Raw genomic sequence first — 22,098 nt, 5'->3', positions numbered from 1 at the left:
CATTGCTTGCAGAAAGGCCAAGGACAGAAGTTACACACCAACCACTTTAAGTGATCAGGAACCAATTAAAACCTATAATAGAACAGAAGTTCAGTGCACTTAAGCCTCTTTCGAAAAGGCCAAAACTGGTTTAAGATGAATCTGGTTGGATTTAGTATCAGACTTAACTGATTCAGGTTAAACCTGTTTATGGAACTTCTGTCTCAGATCCTCTCCCAATCCAGATGAACTCACAGCCCTCCAGCAGATACTGTGCAGCCCTGGGCTTTGCTCTCTGCTCCAGCAGAGCAGGGCTAGCCCTACCCCAGCTGTTAGCGGGGGCTTTTCCATCCTCCGCAGCCATGAACTGGGCTGGCCCTGCCCACTCCTTGGCCAGTGATCAGCCAGGCTCAGGCAGGGGGAGTAGAGCCCCCACTGTGCCCCCCCCCCCCGTCCCTGCCAGGCACAGCCCAGCTGGGGGTGCACAGCTTGGGGAGGGGCTCCCCCCTACTCCCTCCTCAGGTGGCCTGCTGGCAGGGGGAGTGAAATTCCCACTACAGGTTTCCCCCTGTGTTGGACACAGCCTGGATAGAGGTCTGGAGCTGGGGGTGGGGAATGGACATTTTCCTCCCCACTCCCTCCTCAGCTTGCCCATCAGCCAAGGAGGGAGCGTGGCCAGGTGATCGGCTTGGGTATGGGGGGTGGGTGAAGCCCCCAGTGTGGACTTCCCCCCTCTGTGTTGGGCATAGCTTGGCTGGGGGTTTGGAGCCAGTTGGGGGAGAGCCGTTCCCCCTCCTCTCCCCCAGCCTCCTCAGCTGGCCTGCCAGTAGAGGAGGGAGCATGACCAGGTGCTTGGCCCAGCTCTGGGCACAGTGAGGGGAGGAGAGGGAGAAACGCCCTGCTGGGGCTACCCCTGGCGCTGGGGAGACCCAGTGGTTCTCAGTGGTGACAGACGACAGAACAAGAAGCAATGGCTCAAGGTGCATCGAGCGACATTTAGGTTGGCTATTAGGAAAAACGTTCTCACTAGGAGGATGGTGAAGCACTGAAACGGTTTACTTAGAGAGGTAGTGGCATCTCCATCCTTGGAGGTTTTTAAGGCCTGGCTCAACAAAACCCTGGGTGGCATGATCTAGTTGGGGATGGTCCTGCTCTGAGCAGGGGGTTGGACTAGTGATCTCCTGAGGTTCCTTCCAACCCTCATTTTCTGTGATTCTATGACCCTGGTTGGGGGTTCAGAGCCAGGCTGGGGGGTAGTTTTCCCCCTGGCTCTCCCTGCTCAGCTGGCCAAGGAGGGGGCGTAGCTGGGTGATCATCAGCCTGGCTTATGGCTCCAGGCATGGGGGGAGAGGGAGAAATGCCTCATCAGGAGCTTCCTGCATCCCCCACACCCTAGAGAGACCCTGGCTGGGGGTTCAGTGCTGGTCGGGGCAGGAGGGAGGTGGTTTCCCCCCCCACACCTCCTCAGCTGGTCTGGGACTGAAGGGGGTATGTGGCTATGGAAATCGCTTTTCTCCTGGCTCTGGGTTCCAGCAAAGAGAGAGAAATCTTCTGCTGGGGGCTTCCCCCCTTCCTCCTGTGTGGGGGAGACCCAGGCTGGGTGGGGTGGCAAGTTTCCCCCCATGCACCCTCCTTAGCCAGCCTGGGACTCAGGAGGGGACATGACTAGGGGGATTGCCCAGCTCCCAGCCAGGCATGAGAAGGGAGAGCGAGAGGGAGAAATGCCGTGCTAGGAGCTTTCCCCCTCTCCCTTATGCTGGGGAGACCCCAGCTGGGGGTCTTTGTGGGTGGCAGGGTGCCCAGTCCTGCTCAGCTGGCTGGAGGCCAAGGAGGGGGCATGCCTCAGGAATTTGCCAGGCTTCCAGCTCTCTGCAGTGGCTGGCAGACTGGGAGGTGTGCCCTAGTGCCCCTGGGTACTGGTGTGGGCCACTACAGGGGTCTGGCTGCCTTTCTGGTTTGAAAATCATACATCAGTTCACTTGCTTGTTGGTTCAATCTAGGCAGTTCAGAGAAACCTGCAAAGATTTAATCAATGCAGCCTCGGGCTTTTTGACTGTCTGTACTTAGCCAAAGTGTTAGATAATTTGGAACCAACTGTCTTTTGCAGTGATAAACATATTATTACTGATTTGCATCTTGTATCCATCAGCTGATCTCTTTTGCAAAACCCTAGATCCACTGGTGCCCCAGTTAGACTTCAGTAATGCACACATTATTTCAACAGCTCATCCTAAATGCAGGCAAGCAATTTAAAATGATTAAGTTTTTTCACTACTAATTATTTGGTGTTGGTATAAAATTACAAGAGAGTATATCAGTACAAATAACAAGATAGTCATTTTAAAATCTAGGTACAGCGAGCTTCCAGCCAAGATAATTTTCCCAAGTGTTTATACATTGTGGTGTTGAACCCATCTCCCTATGTGGGTTGCTCCCATTGACACTTGTGGTCACAAATGTACACATAGGTTCCCATTAGGCAAGCTGTAAGGACTAAAAACAGAATCTGAAGCAAATTGTTCTATTTTCATTTAAATATGTTTGAAGGACTTTCATTTGAGCATATTGCTTATTTACATCTACATAATGATAAGAGTGTTAGAGTTAGGCTTAATGTTTGCCATTATATTGCTAAGAGTACCTGTTGGCTTTTGCAGTAAGTTCTGCAATAAGTTCTGCAAACTTATTGTTTAAATTCAGTTATTTTACCATTAAAAAGACATGTATATCTGTCTATCTATCTATCTTTCGTAAAAGGAAAAGGCTGTCAGAAAGGTAATGATTATAAGATTTTTTTCCAACCATGCTTAGATAAGATCCATCAGGTAAGCTCTTTAGAAAAGAAATGCTGTTCTGTGAAATGTCAGTAAAATGGCTAATGTGGTTTTGAATGCTGTGTAAAGGACAAAACCTTATCTGTTTTATCTTTGCATTTTTTGGTGCCTTTGGTACCCCCTTTTCCCCAGGAAGAATTAGAGGTATGAATCAGAATTATGATGAGCTCTACTTAGCATTATATATCCTCTCCCTATCTTACTTTTTCTTTTTTCTTTTTTTGATGAGGCATAGTCCAAAGAGATTCCTAAAGATTTTTAAAGTAGAACCATAACTACAAATTAAATGTGTGGTGGTGAAAGTAGATTCTGGGGGAGAGATTCACAATTATGAGCCAACATTCAGGGAGCACCAAGGTGGATACAAATGAAAAACGCACATATTTTTATTTAACTTTAAATTCACATTGTTAAATAACTTTCTTGCAAGCACTTTCTTATTTGAAATGATAACATTTTTTATAATGCTAAGATTATTGAGGGATATATGGATTCTGTCTGTAAATGGTCAATGTAAATGTTCATTGTAAAGCTTACACTACTTATTGATTGAGGGATTTATGGAGTCTTTCTGTAAAGGGAGAATTTTACCTTTCAGAGAAGCTGTTGTCTAATGTACAGGGGAAAGAATCAAGTTGGCACTAGCCACCAGCCACCCATCCCTCAGTATAGGTAGTAAGGGAGGGGCAAAGCTCTGCTCCGTTATGCAAACATACTATTTTGGAAATCAGATGCTAAAACATGTAGTGCTAAATAAGTTTTGAATTTTATTTCCTAGCTCTTCAGCAAGAAGCAGAACAGAAAACTATTAGATTTGCCTCTGATATTGGGCTGGTACCAAAGAGTTCAGAAAGTACCTGGAGTAAAGGCAGCTGCTTCTAAGAGCAATATGCAGTTTCTCCAGTTTCCAGACTTGCTGTCTTCCCCAGAAGAGCAACTTCAAGATTTTAGTACATTTTCTGATGGGTCAGAAGAGGACCATGAAGACAAACAGTTTATAGGTGGTCCAAGGCCAACCATGACAAAGTTAATGGTAATTACACTTTTTAATTTGTTATTTCAATAATAATAATAAGGTTGTAATTACAGTTTTGCCCAAATACTTATAAGGGCAATGTAGCATTCAATGAGAAGTGCTTGGAAAATACCTCTGGATTTATTAATCATTTTAATGAATCTTTTTCTTTCTCGATTGTTGAGCTAGAGATGTTTTAAAATGTATATTTAATTTGTATTAAATTTATATTAATCAGAAATTATAAATTTTAAGAATATGAGAAACTAGGCAATAAGATGATGTTTTTGATGAAAATACAGAAATGTTGCTAATCATCACAAAAACAAAAAAAGGACCAGTTCTAGAAATGTAATAAATATCTGCTTTTGGTATTTGGGTTTAGTAATTGTGTTTGAATTACTATTTATGCTGAACTGAGAGCATTGGGGAACCAAATTAGGTTTTGTCAAAGCTAATATAAAAATGTTCATCACTTCTTTCTTCGTAAAAGACAATACAGTGCTTCCATTGGAAAATGAATGGTGGGGAAGCACAGAGAACATAGCTACAACATTACCGAGAGGCAGCTGTACTGTTGTGTGATCCTGCACCATTTAAGTCTGTAGGAACCCTGTTGCTGACTTCAGTGGGCACAGGATCAAGATCCTGTAGACTTTGATTGAATCAAATTATTTCTTATATGTAGGAAAGAGGCATTGAAGCAAAATTTTCTCCTCACCCAACCCCATGCTGGACACTGGACTGGAGCGATCTACCAGCAGCAGTTAATCCTGGAGAAGGTAGGGGGTCTGTTTTTTTCCTCTCCGCTTTACCTATAAAAGCAATAATTTTTCAAGTAAGGTTAATTGTCATTTTTTTTTATTTGGGAAAATAGATATAATAGTGCCTAAATTTTACAAAATACTCTTCATCAGTAAAACTAAAGCTGCTGATCAAAGGAGAGTAAATCATTTACCTTCATTTCACCCAAGGGGAAACTAAGGCAGGAAGATGAAGTGACTTGCCTAAGGTCATACAGCAGACCAGTGGCCATGTCAGAAAAAGAACTAATTTCCCCCAAGTCCTAGGCCAGTTCCCTGGTCATTAAGTCACAAGACCTCCTGAGTGCACAATGGATGTTAAGTTTATCCCCACATGTCCGGTGTTATATTTTCAGCTGTGACCTTAGGATGCCTTTATGGGTTGAAGTAGTAGTGAATATTGTTATGATTTGTTTCCTTTTCCTCTGAAACAACACCTGTTTTTAATCAGTGTCAAAAATGTCTTCTAGTAAAAAAACAACAACATGGGGGATCTTGCATCAAACTTCTCTTCTTTAGGCTTCCTGCTACAACTGTCTGCTGTTTTTTGGTTCTATCTAGGCTGAGAACACTTCTACAAGACAGAAACAATTGTTTGGTCTCTTTTTCCTTTGATCCTTTTCAGGAGTGGCCTGAGTATTGAGTACAATTGACATAATATAATTTCCTTGCCAGCTGTCAGGAATCTAGTTGAAAGTAATATTTCTGTAGAAAAATGGAGAAGGGTTGATGCAGTATGTTTAGAGTACTGGTGGAGCTAACTGCAGTAGCATGGAGCTTCGCGCAGACTAATTTTATTCCCGGGGGTGGGTGATGCAAAGGTAGACATACCTTTAGAGACTTGCTGAAAGGCTAACACAGTGAAATGCTTCGTCAGACAGATTACGTGTTATGATCCATTTAAGAAGCATAAAGGTTTTATGCATAGGTATTTCCTCTTTACCTTAGAATATATAGAAATAAGGTCTCTTGCCATACAATATATTTTTGGAAGTCATAGGATCGTAGAAAATAGGGATGGAAGGGATCTTACAAGGTAATCTAGTCCAGCCCCTGGTTCAATTGTGAATCATCTCTCACTAAATTATGCCATCTAAGTGTCTGTTCTAAACTGCTTTTGAAATTTTCCAAGGATGGAGATTCCACAGTTTCTCTAGGTAGCTTGTTCCAATGCCTGACCGTTACTCCGAAAGTACTTCCTAATATTCAGCCTAAGTTTTCTCTGCTGCAGCTTGAGACCATTGCTCATGGTCTTGTGGCCTGTAACTACAGAGAAAAGGTTTTCTCCACCCTCTCTGTAATTGCCCTCCAGATAGTTGAAGACTTGTCAAACCCCCTTCAATCTTCTGTTCTCCAAATTAAATTACCCTAGTCTTTTCAGTCTTTCCTCAGAAGTCATGCTTTCTAGGCCTCTAATTTTTTTTTCTGTTCTCTGCTGGACCTTTTTCAATCCTCCATCCACATCTTTCTTGAAGTGTGGGGCCCAAAACTAGACATAGTACTCCAGATGAGTCCTCATCAGTGCTGAATAGAGTAGAGAAATCACTTCCCTTGATTTTCAAGTGACACTCTTGTCAATATTATCCAGTTTGCAGTTGACCTTTTTCACAGCAAGAGCACACCATTGGCTCATATTCAGGTAATGGTCAGTCATTATGTGTAAGATCAGAATGACCAGAAATGAATTGTCACCTTCTGACGTTCGCCTTCTTCTGACTTTCAAATGCAGTTCTCAATGACATGAGTGCCCTCAGCTGTGCTATGACCTGATTTATAGTTTTATGGAAAGCAACGTAAAAGTGACGCATCAAACTTGCTTTAAAAGTTTCTGATGTGTGATTCTTTCTTTGCTTCCTCTCTTCAAACATGGGGCTGTCAGTTTCAGTTCAAATTTGCCTTGATGGCTAGTTTCTCCTTTTGATAGGAAAATGTCTAGAAAGATTTATAAGGGGAATAGTTTTTTTTAATGGATGCTGCACTTGAAAACTTCTCCTGTGCTGGAACCAGTTCTTTAGCAAGAAGTCATGGGTTTTACTTCTCTGTCCAGTAGACTGGAAGAAAAAGATTACGGTTTTGAAACCTTTCTCCTGAAAGAGTTACAAAAAGACATCTGCAGATTGGTTTTATCTTACGTTCTTCAATCCTAGTTTATAAAATCTGTTTTTCTAGTTTTGCTTTATTTTTTAAAATATTTCTGTAGGGAAAATTTTGCGAGTTTAGCAAGGGTGCCAGTAGAGAGAGGTTTCAAGTTCTGCCAAAGAAAGCCCCAGCAGCACTCTACATTTAAATGAGTTGATGAGGACCCCAAAGATTATGATTTCTGTTTAGGAGATGTGGAATGAGATGGAAGAAAAAAACTGCTGGTAGGAGAACTAACGTTTTTCAGTTTAGATTTTGCTCCATGTTCAGCTGTGCCTTTCCGACTTTGACTGTACTCCGTTGCCTACTTTTTATGACTGAGGCTGATCATTATTATTTGAATTGAATTCTCACTATTTTATTATTAGACTATGCCTGACATTCTGGGGAAACCAAAGTAACTGCTTCTGACAGGACTTTAAACTGTATTTGAATAATGCAATTCTGGCTTATAAATAGCTTTCAAACAGATTACTCTTCTACTTTGGTAAATAAAGTTACCCTAATTAATGTTCATATAAATTGAAACACAAAAGCAAAGATTACAATTGAAACACATTTTATTTTTATCCTTAGTTAATTTAATTTGCTGGCAAATAGTATTTTCAGTTCACTGTATGAATAATATTCTTGGTATTATCTTTGTGTTACCTTAAATTAAATATTCATGCTTTCCATGCTGGTGTTGTTATACTGATACACTTGAAATGCCTTGGTCAGTTTATAAGTTTAATTGTCCCACTTTGCTGTCATAGTTACTTGTTACAGCAGAGAACTATTGATGACAATGCCAACACCTGTTTTGTTCATATTGAAAATTAATTTAATTAACTTCTAAGAGGGATAATTTACTTCCTCAGAATGAGAGATTCTAGCATCATAATTGACTTTCACTCAGATAACACTCAGTGATTGAACAATCTATCCTATTCTCATTTTATTTTAGAAATATTAAAATTCTATCAACCTTACTCAGAATGTCAGCAGTTTCTAAAAATGGTGTATTACTGAGAACAGCGTGAAGTAATACGTAATATTTTGCATCTGCTTTCACCTTTTGACTCCTAATATGTGGATTAACTTCCTGATTAATTTAATTCCTCACTTTAAATTATATGCCCATTGAAGGATTTATGAATATGTGAACCTTGCCTACATCATTGACAGATGATCAATTTATTAATATTTTATGTGTTATAAATCCAACATTGCCATATATTTCAACTTTATATAAATAAAGGTGGCATCTGCAGATGGTGCTGCTGTCAACACTTTTAGTCTTAGGGTGTTACAGTTCTGCCATAAAAGTTTGCATCGGTATAACATTGGACATCAAGTTATGTTGTATTTTTAAAATGTTCTGTGTTAATGATGATTTAGGCTGCTTACAGGCATTAAAAAAACCAAAACAAAACGCGCTTTACCGGAAAAAACAGCATGTTAGTTCGACCCAGCCCTACAGTGTCTATATGAGGGTTCAGATGAAGGTGCTTCGAAGTGGAGCACTTTCATTAACATCTGTCAGCATGGCTGGGAGCAGGGCTGGGCTGATGCAGCAGACACAGAGCACCTTTTCCTTTATCAGCCCTAATAGGAGCTGGATCACGGCCCTCCCCCCCCCTCCCCCCCCCCCCCCCGATCCAACAGCATATGTCTGTTGGATCAGGAGTGTCAGTCTAACTCATGGCACTTTCTGTGAAATATCATGAGTTAGACTAGGGAGCTGCACGTGTGTCAGGACCCAAAGGTCCTTAGGTGCTTAACTCCAATTGGAACTTGGAAACCATGGTGGCTTATCTATAGAGCTAAATAGAGGACTTAGAGAGATTTGCGGCAGATATTTTGGAACTTGCAGAGGTGGAAGGATAGGATAATGGAGCTGAGCAAGCAAAGAAAGGTGGCAAGAGAAAAGAAGGTGTTGCAAGATACATCAGCCAATCAGGCAAAACATATGTTGGCAACTGTATGAGTTTTACAAATAAAACCAGGTTTAGGTTGGCGAGAGTATGAGCAAGTTTTAAATGCTGTATGGCAGTGCAAGGAAAATGTCCTATGACAAATTGTGGCTCAAAAGTTATTGTTTTACTAGCCAATTGCCCATCATGAATGAGGGAGTGCTTACATGCCCCGCCCCCCTTTTCAGGGTCAACCATGTAAACAGTCCCTCTGCTGGTGCTGCCACCGCCACTTCCTCTGGCCTCTAGCATGGCGGCTCCCTGCCTCCCGCCCATCCCCTCTCCCAAAGAAGCACGCCTTCCCCCCACCTCCCCACCTGAGGCGGTGGCAGCTCCTCCCCTGGAGCAGTGGCACTTCCACCTCCCTGCCTGAGGTGGCGGTGGCTCCATCCCTGCCTGCAGAGGCAGAGCCACTCAGCCAATAACCACTGGCCCTCTCGGTTTAAGTTAACTCACAGTCCTCCAGCATCCCAGGATGCTTTGGAGCCCTGGGCTTTGATCTCTGATTCAGTGGAGCAGAATCTACCCCACCCCTCTGCTCCCCAGCTAGAGCACCGTTAGTTCTCTGGCTGGATGGGGGGTGGGGGGGGGACATCCAGCCAGGTGCTGCTGGCAGGGCGGGTGGGGGGGAAACCAGTCTGCCAGTTGGGTGCTGCTGGCGCAGGGAGCAGGGGGAGCCTGCAGCGGGGGCTTGACTCTGCCGCTCAGAGCCTGGAGCTGGGAGCCAGGAGCTATGCCCCCTCCTCAGCCTCCTAGCTGGCTGAGGGGAAGGGGAGCCCACAGTGGGGGCTTGGCTCCACCCCCCAGAGCCAGGAGCCCTGCCACCTCCTCAGCCTTGGGGTTACCTGAGAGGAGGCAGGGAGGGAAGCCCACAGCGGGGTGCTTAGCTTTGTCTGCAAAGCCAGGAGCAGGGCTTCCCTTCCCCGCTGCCCCACATAGCCCACTGAGAGGCTGAGAAGGGTGCATGGCTAGGGGACTCCAGCTCTGCTCCTGGCTCTGCAGGGGGCAGAGCCCAGCCCATGCTGCAGGCTTCCCTCCCTCCCTCAGCCTGCCCAGAGGCTGAGGAGGGAGGCATGACTCCTGGGTCTGGGGCTGGAGCCAAACCCTGGTATGGGTTTCTTCTCCCCTCCTGCCCTGCCTCCTTGCCCTCAGCCAGCCTGGAGGCTAAGCAGGGGGCATGGCTCCTGGCTCTGGGGGTGGAGCCAAGCTCTGGCAGGGGCTTCCCTGTAGGTGGTAGGGGAAAATATTTGGGGGGGCTGAGTAAAACTGCCTGCCTGACCCCTGTCCCTCCCTCCTGCAGGGCCATTGCGGGGCCGGCACGCGCTGGTGCAGTACACGGCCGTGGAGGAACACATGGCAGGGTGCTTGGTACAGTGCTGTGGTGGCAGGACGTGGCAGTGACACTATGCAGAGCTGAGTGCATGTGGGGTGCTGGCTGCACACCAAGCGACAGTGGGTGCTGCAGGACGGTGGTGCCATGATGCTGCTGCTACTGTCACCAACCGCCGTGAAATTATTTTGGGTAGGCTAAACCCTGTTAGCCCCAGCCTTCCACTGCCTATGGGCTTCCCTCCTACCCCTCTCAGCTAGCCCAGAAGCTGAGAAGGGGGTGTGTTTGGGAACCGTAGCCCCGTTTCTGGCTCTGGGGGATGGAACCAAGGCTGGAGGGATGCTTTTTTTCTCCCCCACCCCTCAGTTGGCCTGGGTGTGCCTAGGGGAACTGCTTGGCTTCTGGTTCTCTGTAATGGCCAGCAAGCTGGGAGGCATGCTTTAGTGCCCATTCAGTTACTAGTATGGGCCTCTTCAGAGGTCTGGTTGCCCTTTGCTTGCTAATTGGTTCCATCTCTGCAGTTTAGAGAAATCTGCAGAGGTCGAACTGATTCAGCTTTGGTCTTGTTGACTGTCTGTACTTAGCCTTAAAATTACTTTGAAAAAGCCTTTTTTTTGGTAATAAGGAATCATTTTTCTTCAAAACAAATGTGGTTCTGTTTCTCTGTTTTTATTATTATTATTCAGCTGTGGAGTTTGAAATCAGACAGTAACTGACCCATAACCTCACACATTTGAATCTGCTTCCTCTTCTTTCAAGAGTGAAATTCTTGTTAAATGGAAAGTAGTAAAAGAAACCTTCAGTATGAATTGATTCCAGCCAGATACACAGACAACACATAAAACCTGTGATGATAGTCCTTTACAAAGACAACCTATGTGTGAGTCATGAATAAATCTAGAGCTGCTTCCTTAGGACTGTCTATAATATTACCTGCAAGATGTACATAGCAGGTAGTAAACTACAGGAAGTAAGTTTATGATTATCTTGAAAGTGGCATCTGCTTAGAGATTAGCTTGAGAGATAATGTTCTGCAAACAAAGCAGCTGTTATCATAATAGATTAAATTGATAAGGGGAAATGAAGTTCTCTTTAAATGAGATTCCTCCCTTCCCCCGTCAAAGGACTGAAGAATGTATGTACTGAAATGTCTTCCTGTGGATAGAGTCCCTCCCAGCTATACTTCACACTGGGAGGGACAGGACATGGGGTTGGGAATTCCAGTATAAATCAGTCAGATTTATAGTGGAATTCATGGGGTTTTTTACTTAAAAGTTGAAAACAAAGAAGAACTAAGCACACATCCTGAGCCACCTTTGAAGTCAAATCTACTTGTTGTATAGTCTTTGTGTTTAGCTTTAAACACAAGTCCATTTCACCCCTCCCCTCTTCTTATATTTTAATATAGCTCTTCCCCATGAAGCATGTTCATAACTTTATACATTTCTTTTTAGAATTTATTTCCATTCTCACTGTGCATTTTTTAATAATATTTGAATAAATAAATAGATAAATGAAGCTCTTCCTCTACTAAGTTTAAAAAGCCTACATTTTAAGATTATTTTAGGCCTGCTGTCCAGATGCAGAGGCAGATGTTAATCTGTAGCATGGCAATGTATATATACCTGCATATTGGAATATTGGTAAATTCAATCCATTTTGTGTGTTTGGTTTATGATAGCTTTGTGGTCAACAGCAATTTGAGTAGACAAATGAAATGACCTTATAAGCCTGTCAGAAAGTTCCCTTGATTGGGCAGTATATGGAGTGTTGCTTATCCCCTCTTTACATTTAACCTTGCTGACTTCTAAGGGAATTGATAGATTTGAAAGCATGTCTATACTTTCATATATTACATCTTGGAGAAAAAACATTCCAAGACTCAGAGAAAAGATTACTAAAAGGGTAACAATAACAGAAGTTTATCTTTAATGTGTGTTTAGAATCCACTGAATTAGTTCATATAATATTCTATATCGTATATATTTAAAATCACATGACCCTGGCAAAAACAGGGGCTTGGCTTCCTGTGAGTTGCATTGTAACTGAACAGGGCAGGGGTGTCAAATATAAGGCCCATGAGCTGAATCCAGCCTGAAGAACTACTTCACCTGGCTCATTGGGCTGTTGGCAGTCTACAGAAGTTGGGGGTGTCATTAGGGAGGTATTGACTTGCTGCAGAATTTGGGGGCCCCAACGCCCAAGGACACATGGCCCTCAGTGGCAGGAAGACAAGCAAGGGCTATGCTGATTCAGCCCCGATTGCCCTGTGGCTGCTTGTCCTGCCACCACCGCTACAGCAAATTGTCTCTTGCCATAACGCCACACTAATACCAGTCCCACTGATGCCAAACCCACCAGTCCCACTGTGGCAGCTGTCGGCAGGCCTACTACAACTACCCCAAGACCTGGGCCAGACTTGCCCGGGCAGATCTTCTTGGGTCTGCGTGTGGTCCAGGTATACCCTGGGGATGGAGTCAGTTTGACACCCCTGGAATAGGGGATACCTTGTATTGCCTAGTTTTGACATCAGTTATTTACAAGTCATGATTTGAATTCTTAGCCTAATGGCCATCAGAATGTAAGTGTACTATGTCCTAGTAAAGTGTTCTTTTCCTTGCAGAAGGAAACCTGAATTAGGTATTACAGGTGTGATTGTGTTCATTTTTGTTTTCCAAGAGACTTAGATAGTTTCCTTCATCAGTAATAATACATCACTATAAACATTATTGCACACTTAATTGTAAAGTGCAAAAAATGTTTTTAAAAATCTGGCAGCCATTGATTTTAAAGTCAAACTTCTTCTTTTAGATAATGCAATTGTGAAACAATTTAGCTTGTCCTCTGGGATCATCTCTCAAGGCCTGAACTTATTAACCACCTTACTTTACAAATATAGAGCTCTGTATTGGTAATTGTTCCTTCACACATTTCACCCAACCTCCATTCCCCCTCCCTCTTCCCATGTCTAAGTGTAGCTCCATAGGGAAGTTTTTTTCCAATATTTTGATTTAATGTATATGCTGATTAGTAGGCCTGTGCAAAGCGGCAAGTATTCAACTTGGATTTGGCCGATTTGGAAGGACAGTGATTCAATTCGGCCGATTCAGATCCGAAGTTTTGGCGCCAATTTGGAGATTTGGCCATAGACTAAACAGACAGCAGTCCTCAAGGATGCTGGACACAGCTGCCTCCAGCTGGGAAGTCTGTTGTGGGCGGGGCAGAGGGCAGATTAATGCCCCCACAGTGAGGGAGGGATTGGGGCTGGGCCTGGGACAGACTGCCCAGCCGGGGTGGGAGGGTGTGGGACTTGGGAAGGGTGTCTCTTGCCACTGCACACTGCCATGCATTGCTGATCCAGGAGGGCATGAGAGCCAGGCGTGTACTCCCACATCTGCACAGGGCGGGATGGGCTACACTCTGGATCAGCAGCAGAAGGCGCTGGGAGTGGGGACTATGCCATTCCGCTGCTCTCTCAGCCTCTCCACGCTTCCTGGACAAGCTGCAGCTTTGCCCTGGCTGGGTGAGCAGTGGCAGGGCATGGAGGTGGGTGCGTGCTCCTGGATCGGTCCTGGCCCAGAGGCAGGGGCTATGGGGAATTTTAGGGTGGCTGCAGCCTTCCCATAGCCCCCGCTCTACTGCACTCTGTGGGGCAGATGGAGCCAGGGCTCCACTCCAGGTTGCTGCTGGGGCTAGCCTCCCAGAGGGCAGCCATGGCTCCACTCCCCCTGCAGAGCACAGCTTGGTGGTAGGTGGCTAGAGCTAGCCTCCTGTAGTGCAACCTGGCCCAGCCCACCCCGCACCAATCCAGGGGCACATGCTTGTTTCCATGCCCTCCTGGACCAGCGGTGCACAGCAGCACGCAGTGGTGGGACCTCCCCTCCCCAAGTCCTGTGCCCCCCCACCTCGGCTGGGCAGCTTGCCCCAGTCCCAGCCCCAATCCCTCCCTCGCTGTGGGTACATTTATCTGCCCCCCCGCCTCTTCTCCCTCACCCCCCGCCCACCACAACAGACTTACCAGCTGGAGGCAGCTGTGTCCAGAGTCCTCAAGGACTGCTGCCTGTTTAATGTATGGCCAAATCTTTTCCAAATCAATTCGGAAGCTTCCAATTCAATTCGGAGCTTTTTATGGGTCTCCCAATTTGATTCTGATTTGGAGATTCAGCTGCCGAATTGGGCTGTATCTTCTCCAAATCTAATCATCTCCCGAAGCTTCGCACAGTCCTACTGTTTATCTTGTATTAGGTGTTAGGAAGACTGTTTGAAAATAATATCCAAACGAAGGCTGTATATGGTTTCATGTGAGGTTGGTTGGTTTTGTCTTTATTTGGTTTTGTCTTTATTTAGAGACAGCTGGTACAAATCAATCATTAAATGCCTAGTGTTGAACTGATGTTGTAGCCATGATGGTCCAGGAAATGTGACAGGCAAGAGATGTTATGTATCATATCATTTTATTGGACTAATTGCAAAGTTGGGATAGATTTAAGCAAGCTTTCAGATATCATATAGTCTTTCCTTGGGTGTCTACATTTCAAAGGCAAAGACCTTACTTATATCATCAGTGAATTTACCATCTGTAGGTATGATAGAGCCCTGGAACTTTCTGCGGAGACTGACATCTAAGCAAGTAACTCGTGGTTTGCATGACCTGGATACCTAGCAACCAGGAAGTGGACTAAGAGGTTCATTTTTTAGTCACAAGTCATCAGAACCATTCAATAGTAACAACTATGAAGTCTTGTCTATATGTGAAATACAGACTAAGGAGAGAACGGCTCTGTACCCCAGTCCTTTCATCATTTGTTTTCCCTTATGTTCGAAGCTTTTTACATTTTGGCTAAGTACAGACAGTCAAAAAGCCCAAGGCTGAATCAACTCAGTCTTTGCAGGTTAGTCTAAACTGCAGAGATTAAACTGAGAAACAACTGGACATACATTCACTTTTGATTCAGAAAATGCAGCCACGTTCCTGCAGTGGCTCAGGCCAGAAGCCGGGAGGAGCTCTAGAGCATGGATCTCTGGCATGTAGCTAGCATGGGCTATGTATTCACTTCATCTTCCTGCTGCCCCCAAGGTCTTTGGGATTTGCAGTCAAGAATCACAGAAGCAGGACTCACCAGGGTTGCTCATGACTTCTTCTTGCTTCCAGGTGCCTCTGGGATTTGTAGTCCACAGTTTCAGCCAGTAGGGCAGGGCAGCTCTGTACGCAGGGGAAGGGAGTGTTTAACTCCCCTCCCTGGTCCTACACCCCAGCTGGGGTTTGCCTGGAGGGGCAGTCCCTGCCTCCCTCTTTCCCGCCCCCCCCCCCCCCCCTTCACTCCTGGAGCAGTCAGCACAGCCCAACCCAGGGCTAGGAAGCATGCTGGGAGACTGATTTAACTTGAACCAGGAAGGGGTCTAGGACAGAAGTTTCATAAACCAGGTTGACCCAAATCAGTTACGTCTGAAACTTCATTCAACCAGGTTTATCTTAAACCAGTTTCAGCCGTTTTGAAACTGTTTTATGTCCATTGAACGTCTGTTCTGTTACAGGTTTAAACCAGTTTTTGATGACTTAAATTAGTTTATTTGTAACTTTTGTCCCTAGTCTTTAAGGCTAGAATGAGCATTGTGATCATCTGGTCCAGGGCTGTCCAACTTCTGACTGACTAGGTGGCTGCAGGCCCCCCAGCCACACATTTTGTGGATTACGTACACCGTGGACTGCATACTACCCAGGCCTACACGCTGCAGCGTGCAGTCACCCTCTGTTGCACTGCATGGGGCCGTGACATACTGTACAGGCCTCCACCCTGCCACATGCACGTGCTGCTCCATGCAGGCCCCCTGCATATGTGGACTCAATATGGCATGTGGCCCCCTCTCCCTCTCCTGTCACGCAGCAGGAAACTCCCACTGTGCTGCATTGCATTCGTGCAGACACTGTGCAGGGGTGTTCTCCATCCTCCCACTGTGTGTGTGTGTGTGCGGGGAGGGGAGGGGGAGGTGTATTTACAGGCAACTCCCACTTTGTGCTCTTAATTGGTTCCTGAAAAACCAAGTGTTAAGTGAAACGAGCTTTAAGTGAAATGAAAAGTATTTGACAATCCAAGATGGTGTCTGCAAATGTTTCTAATGACCCAAGATGATGACTGTGAGCATTATATCAAAACTTGCTGAACGCTAAGTGGAATCGGGTATCAATTTAAAATGAGCATTATAGCAAAATAGAGCTAAGCAAAACAGCGTTAAGCGGGGGTTGCCTGCAGTTTGTCTATAAATGTGCATATATGCTCTACCTTTCATATATTCCTAACCATTTCTCTTAGTTTAAATGAGTCAAATAATCTTTCTCTTGTACATAAATTCATTTACATTTTAGATTGCTCTTATATAGGAACAATATGTCTTGCCATTAAAATTTGAAGAAAAACCAAATTCATGTGAAGGGGTATCTTAGTCTCAGTGAATAATAAATCTCAAACACTTTGGAAAGTGTCTATTCTAGACAGGTCAGAAACTGCCTCTGGTTGACAGCATCACATACAAGTTAGAGCAATAAAAGAAAATAATGGTACAGTGATGTGATAAAACAGCAAATTAAATAAACCAAGGTAAGGTGCTGTTGAAATATTTATTAGTGTGAGATATTCTAGGCCAAATCCTCTGCTCAGGCAAATGGCTTACAGAATGTTTGGGTCATAGTGTTTAAATGCAAAGATACCTGTTCAATTAGCAAACTGTGAAAGTAAAAAACTTAGAAATGGTGAAAATATTGCAATTAAGTGTTGTCAGAAAAGGAACTCTTTTCCCTTGGGTATTTTCAAAAGAGGTTTTGGGTATGTGACTAGGAGAGTACTTGTAAATGTTGTATTGATCCCACCTCAGAGCTATGCAGTTAGTTGTGAAAAGATGCAACCTCCCCTCCTCCCCCCCCAAAAAACCCTAATCTTTATTATTATTACCATCATCAGTATTATTATTATTATTTAAATCTATTGTATCCAGTTGACTTTGGTTCCATATTAAAATTGCTTGCAAGCTCTTGTAACAGTAATTAATAGCAAACAAGCCAATTGTAAATAAATGCTTTATTAATAAGATGACCGTAATAACTTGAGGGGAAATATGGAATGGAATAAGGAAATGTAGGATATGGAGTGCCTGCACACACACAGCCCCAACCCTGTGGCTTGCATGAGTGGAGCTAGGCAGGACAGTGCAGCGAACACACACGCACACACCCCCACCCACCCACCCTGTGGCTCCCAGAAGAGGGGCTGGGCAGGACAGTGCATCACACACACAGCCCTGACCCTGCAACTCCCCACACGTACCCTTTCCTTGACCCTGACTCTACTGCAGAAGTGTCTCTGCTTGTAGCCTAGCAGGGTCCCTGGAGAAAATTGAAGCAAAAGTTCCAGATTGGTGCAAATCTGCCTGTACATGCCTGACTCCTGACTCAGGAGCCACACATGTGGACAGGTTGCTGCCAATCCGGGACTTTTGCTTCAATTTTCTCCAACTGCCAGGATGCTGAGACAGCCTCTGAAATGTGGGGCTGTCCTGGCCAATCCAGGATATATGGTCACCCTATTCATCAGGTTGTAGAATTGCTGTAGTGAAACCAGCCCTGCTGGATTGTATTAACACCCAGTGGCTAGCTAGCCTGGCCCCCACTCCAGCTCTTCCAAACTTTTGCCCTGAGTCCCGCCTGCCAGTTATGTGGGAGGTGTCCTGAGGCTTAGAGTGGGGCTCTTTGGATCACTTGGCTCCACTCTTTTATACTTGTCTAGACCCTGAACGTCTTGATTGCCATGATCTAACTGGGAGTCCAGCCAGGGCTAGAATGCCCCTCTAACTTGACTTCTTATTCTCCGAGTTCCCTTCTGACCAGCCAAGCTTGTTGTTGGGTCTGCGCCCAGGGGTTGTTCATCAGTCTCTGCACCCTGCCATCTGCCTTCCCTTTGGCTGTAATTCCTCCAGCATTCATCCACTCCCCAGAGCAGAGCTAACAGCCATTGCAGGGCTTTATCCCTGTCCCTTTTTGCTGCTTGTCCACGCACACCCCTGGGCTTCTCCCTGGAGTCCTTTGCAGCTGCTTTTTTCCTCCCTGAATTTCCCTTTTCTCTGGGCCATAAAGACCTGGCTCTTAAAGGGCCCTTGCCAGTCCTACTGACCTCGTAACCTTCCCCCAGTAACAGGGCCAGGGTTCCCTGTTACGGTTACATTGAATTCTCAGTAATATTCCTCATATTTTTGGTATATCATAGTGACAAGTCTTCCCAGTTACTTCTGTGATGTAGTATAAGATTTCTTGATGTTACACACTAACTCTGCTTTAGCTAGTGCTTTATATTGAACTGGTTTATATTGGCATTCTTTAGTGCAGTTTTGACATGAGAGGTTCTTTCAGAAGAGGTAAAAACTAAAAATAGGTTTATTGGAAACTTTGATATTGTATTAAAATTCCAATCAAGGGACATGTCAGAAAGATGCAGCAGTGGAGCCTAAAATTCTTGTTTTGCTTGAAAAGACAAGTGCAACAATGCCTCTAAAATGAGATCCAGGCAGTCATTTATTCTATAAAACAAAAAGAGTTAAAAGAAGCACTTGGAAGTTCTCTATTTCCCTTCCAAGTCTGTCACAATTTTTGAAGGCCTTTGAAGGTTTTATTTTTTATAGTTTTAGTAGTCTTTTTCTCCATCTCAAGTATCCTAAAGCAGGAACTCATCCTTCTTCTTCAGCTGTTTTTTTTTTTTTTTATATGAGACAGTTCTTTGCCTGCAAACCACATGGGTAACAAACCAAGTGAAGCTCAAAGGAAGGAAGAACTGCTTCTCATTAACCTCTCCCCACTGCTTCAGTTCACTTCTGTGCTAGCTTAAAAAAATGTGAACAACAATTAGATTTACATTGTATTTTTCTAGTCTGAGATCTGGGAAACTCAAGAGTCTCAGAGGTTCTAAGAAAGATTCTGAGGTAATTCTTAAAAAATATTTACATATCCCTCTCTCTCAAATATTCACCATTTTCAAATCCTGATATACCAGTGGTCAGCCTTTCTGGCCCTGCAGGTTGGAGCCCATCTGTGGGACTGGCACATGGAGTCGGTCCATGGTTGCAAGCCCACATGCTGATACAGCCCTGTGTACTATCTCCAGCTGCTGAGATTCAGTTGTGACAGATCTTGCGTGCCAATGCCAGCGTGAACCAGACAGAGCATGGGGCCATATCACTTGGCCTGTGGTTTTCCTCACGGGTCTGGAAATTTGGAAACGGGTATGAGCGGGAGCATTAATTGCGTGGCTCCCAGAGATACAGCAGTTAATATGCTGCCACCACTTGTCCAACACTGCAGGTAGGATCCACCCACCACTCTCCCATTGCCAAATTTCAGGACCTGTGAGAAGACTCATGAACTAGATGACATGGCTCCAGGTCCTAAGGTTGAGCACCACTGCAGTGTGCCAGATAAGTTTGTGGTCCCCTCACTTTTATTATTAAAAAATATTTACAGCAGCAAGAACTCAGTGATCTCAGCTGGATTATAATTTTAAAATATTTATCCTACAGGAATGATTTCCACCACATTTTAGTTCCATGGTGTTGAGCTTTTGTTGCCCTTCATTTGGGCCATTGTTACAACTTACATACCACAGTTGGTCTCTTGCGTGTTAAAACTTTGAATATAATTAACTGATGTCTCCCAATGAGTTTATGGATGGAAAGTCAACTTTCTCAATTGGCAACAAGCAGTTATGAATTCATACAACTAGGAATCATGCACACAACTAGTCTGTGCTGAACTTCCTTTTGCTATGTCTTTTAGTAAGTTCTTTGGAACAGGGATTGCTTTATTTTATATTTATGCAATTTGGACCTAACATAATGGAGTTTCAGTCAGTGTGGTAATCCTTGTTTAATTATAAATAAATGTGTGTTGCTATCTGTGTTTTATGTAGTTGTATATTTATGTATAAATAGTTAAATGAGCAGGTTTCAGTGAAATGGTGATTCTCTCTCAATTATTTATTTATTTTTATTTCAGTGGAAGGAATAGTTTTTTAAAAGAAATTGGATTTGTACTGTGGACAAAAAGTTATGTTTTTCCTTTTCCTTTTTATTTAATTTTGATTTGAACAATATTTTTAAGTAAAAAACTGATTCAAATTAAGTGTTTCTTAATTACCACTGAAATGCAAATTATCTCCGTATAATACAGCATATGCTACAATATTTTTGTTGAAAAACATACTAGAAACCAGAAAACCTGGCAATCATGGTTTGATGATTTATATGTATAGAGTAGGTTCCTATTCATGCTGGCATCTGTCTTTTACTGTAAGAAGATGTTGTGATGAGGTTGAATGGCAACTTTTCCATAGGATGACCAGCCATGCTGTGAAGCATCTGAAAAGCATTGTTTCTGTTTCAGTAGGATACTCTAGGGAATAATTTTAAACCTGAAGAGGAATGTTGAGGCTCAGCTCTTCATATGAATTATGCTTTATAACTACAGTTAAATTCTTGATGCTCTGAAGTGTGTTAATCCCCCACAAGCATGCTTTTACAATTCACAGTCAGAGTGAGTTAAAAATCATGTTTCCCAGAGGTTTGTTATACACAGTACCGTATATTCTTGTCTGGCATTTATGCAGTGTTCCACTTGTTGTGCGTGTATCTGAGGAATTGGAATTAATCAGTGCTATTTGCTTGTAAAAGTTAATTATGATAGTTAAATATGATTACAAATAAAAGCAATTTCTACTACTCTTCTTTTGAAAGAACATGTAGACAGTAAACGTGTATAGTGCAATAATATTTATTTAAATATTATATATGACCCTACCTAGTTGCTCTTGGTGCTTTTTTCAAATTTTCTGCTGAGATGTGAGTACTGGGAAGTGCTGTTCTTTGATGAAGAATACAGTGTGTTGTAGTGATTTGTTCTTGGCATAATGAATGTTAGTTTCTCCCTTCAGAATAACGAGTCTTAACTTATTATATTAAAAAAAATCCCTCCTGCACAATGTACTGCAGTATATCTCTTGCTTTTGCTAATTCCTGTTTAGTCTTTTGTAAGTTTTCAAAGAAAAGTCAGCCTCTCTTTGAAACTTTGGGGTAAATTTTCAGAGGCACTTCAGGGATTTAAAAGTCTGAATTCCATTTGCTCTCAATAGAACTTGTGCTCCTAAACCTTTCAGGCACTTCTTAAAACTTCCTTCTTGAATTTAAATCTGTATCTTCTAGGACATGTCTGCCACTGAATAGAAGTAGCTGGCTTTCATATTAAAAGCAAAAGGAAAAAAATGAAATAAATATATTCAAAGGCAGATGATGGGGAAGGATATTTGATATAACGTGTCTTACACAATAAGGCAGGCAAGGTTCTTTGGGTAAATCTGATATATGTTATTAGACCGTAAAAGATATCAGATTTACCCAAAGAACCTTGTTTTCCTATGTTCTTAAACCAACATAGCTACAACCAGTACCCTTTTACACAACAATGTACCTTATTTGGAGTTAAGGTACATACAGCCTAGGGAATGACCTGCTGGGTGGCACAGAGGTGGAAAGGGATCTTGGAGTCCTAGTGGACTCCAAGATGAACATGAGTTGTCAGCGTGACAAAGCCATCAAAAAAGCCAATGGCACTTTATCGTGCATCAGCAGATGCATGACGAATAGGTCCAAGGAGGTGATACTTCCCCTCTATCAGGCGCTGGTCAGACTGCAGTTGGAGTACTGCGTGCAATTCTGGGCGCTGCACTTCAAGAAGGATGCAGATAACCTGGAGAGGGTCCAGAGAAGGGCCACTTGTATGGTTAAGGGCCTGCAGACCAAACCCTACAAGGAGAGACTAGAGAAACTGGACCTTTTCAGCCTCCGCAAGAGAAGGTTGAGAGGTGACCTTGTGGCTGCCTATAAGTTCATCACGGGGGCACAGAAGGGAATTGGTGAGGATTTATTCACCTAGGCGCCCCCAGGGGTTACAAGAAACAATGGCTACAAGCTAGTAGAGAGCAGATTTAGATTGGACATTAGGAAGAACTTC

At 43.8% G+C, this 22,098-nt stretch overlaps 1 protein-coding gene across 9 annotated transcripts in view; it reads left to right on the top strand.

The window, feature by feature from the left end:
• GSTCD (glutathione S-transferase C-terminal domain containing) overlaps positions 1 to 22,098 on the top strand; it is a 174,481-nt gene that overhangs the window by 40,014 nt on the left and 112,369 nt on the right. For all 9 annotated transcript variants that reach the window (XR_009459876.1, XM_059722140.1, XM_059722141.1 and 6 more), the window contains 2 exons: positions 3,592 to 3,846; positions 4,517 to 4,610. Coding sequence is in view for 8 of the 9 variants with exons in the window: in XM_059722140.1 (XP_059578123.1) it covers positions 3,592 to 3,846; positions 4,517 to 4,610 (349 nt within the window). In the remaining variant the exon portion in view is untranslated. The remainder of the gene's footprint in view (positions 1 to 3,591; positions 3,847 to 4,516; positions 4,611 to 22,098) is intronic.

Source organism: Alligator mississippiensis, chromosome 2 (assembly GCF_030867095.1).
Source record: "Alligator mississippiensis isolate rAllMis1 chromosome 2, rAllMis1, whole genome shotgun sequence".
NCBI lineage: Eukaryota > Metazoa > Chordata > Crocodylia > Alligatoridae > Alligator > Alligator mississippiensis.
This window is presented reverse-complemented; position numbering and strand designations above follow the sequence as displayed.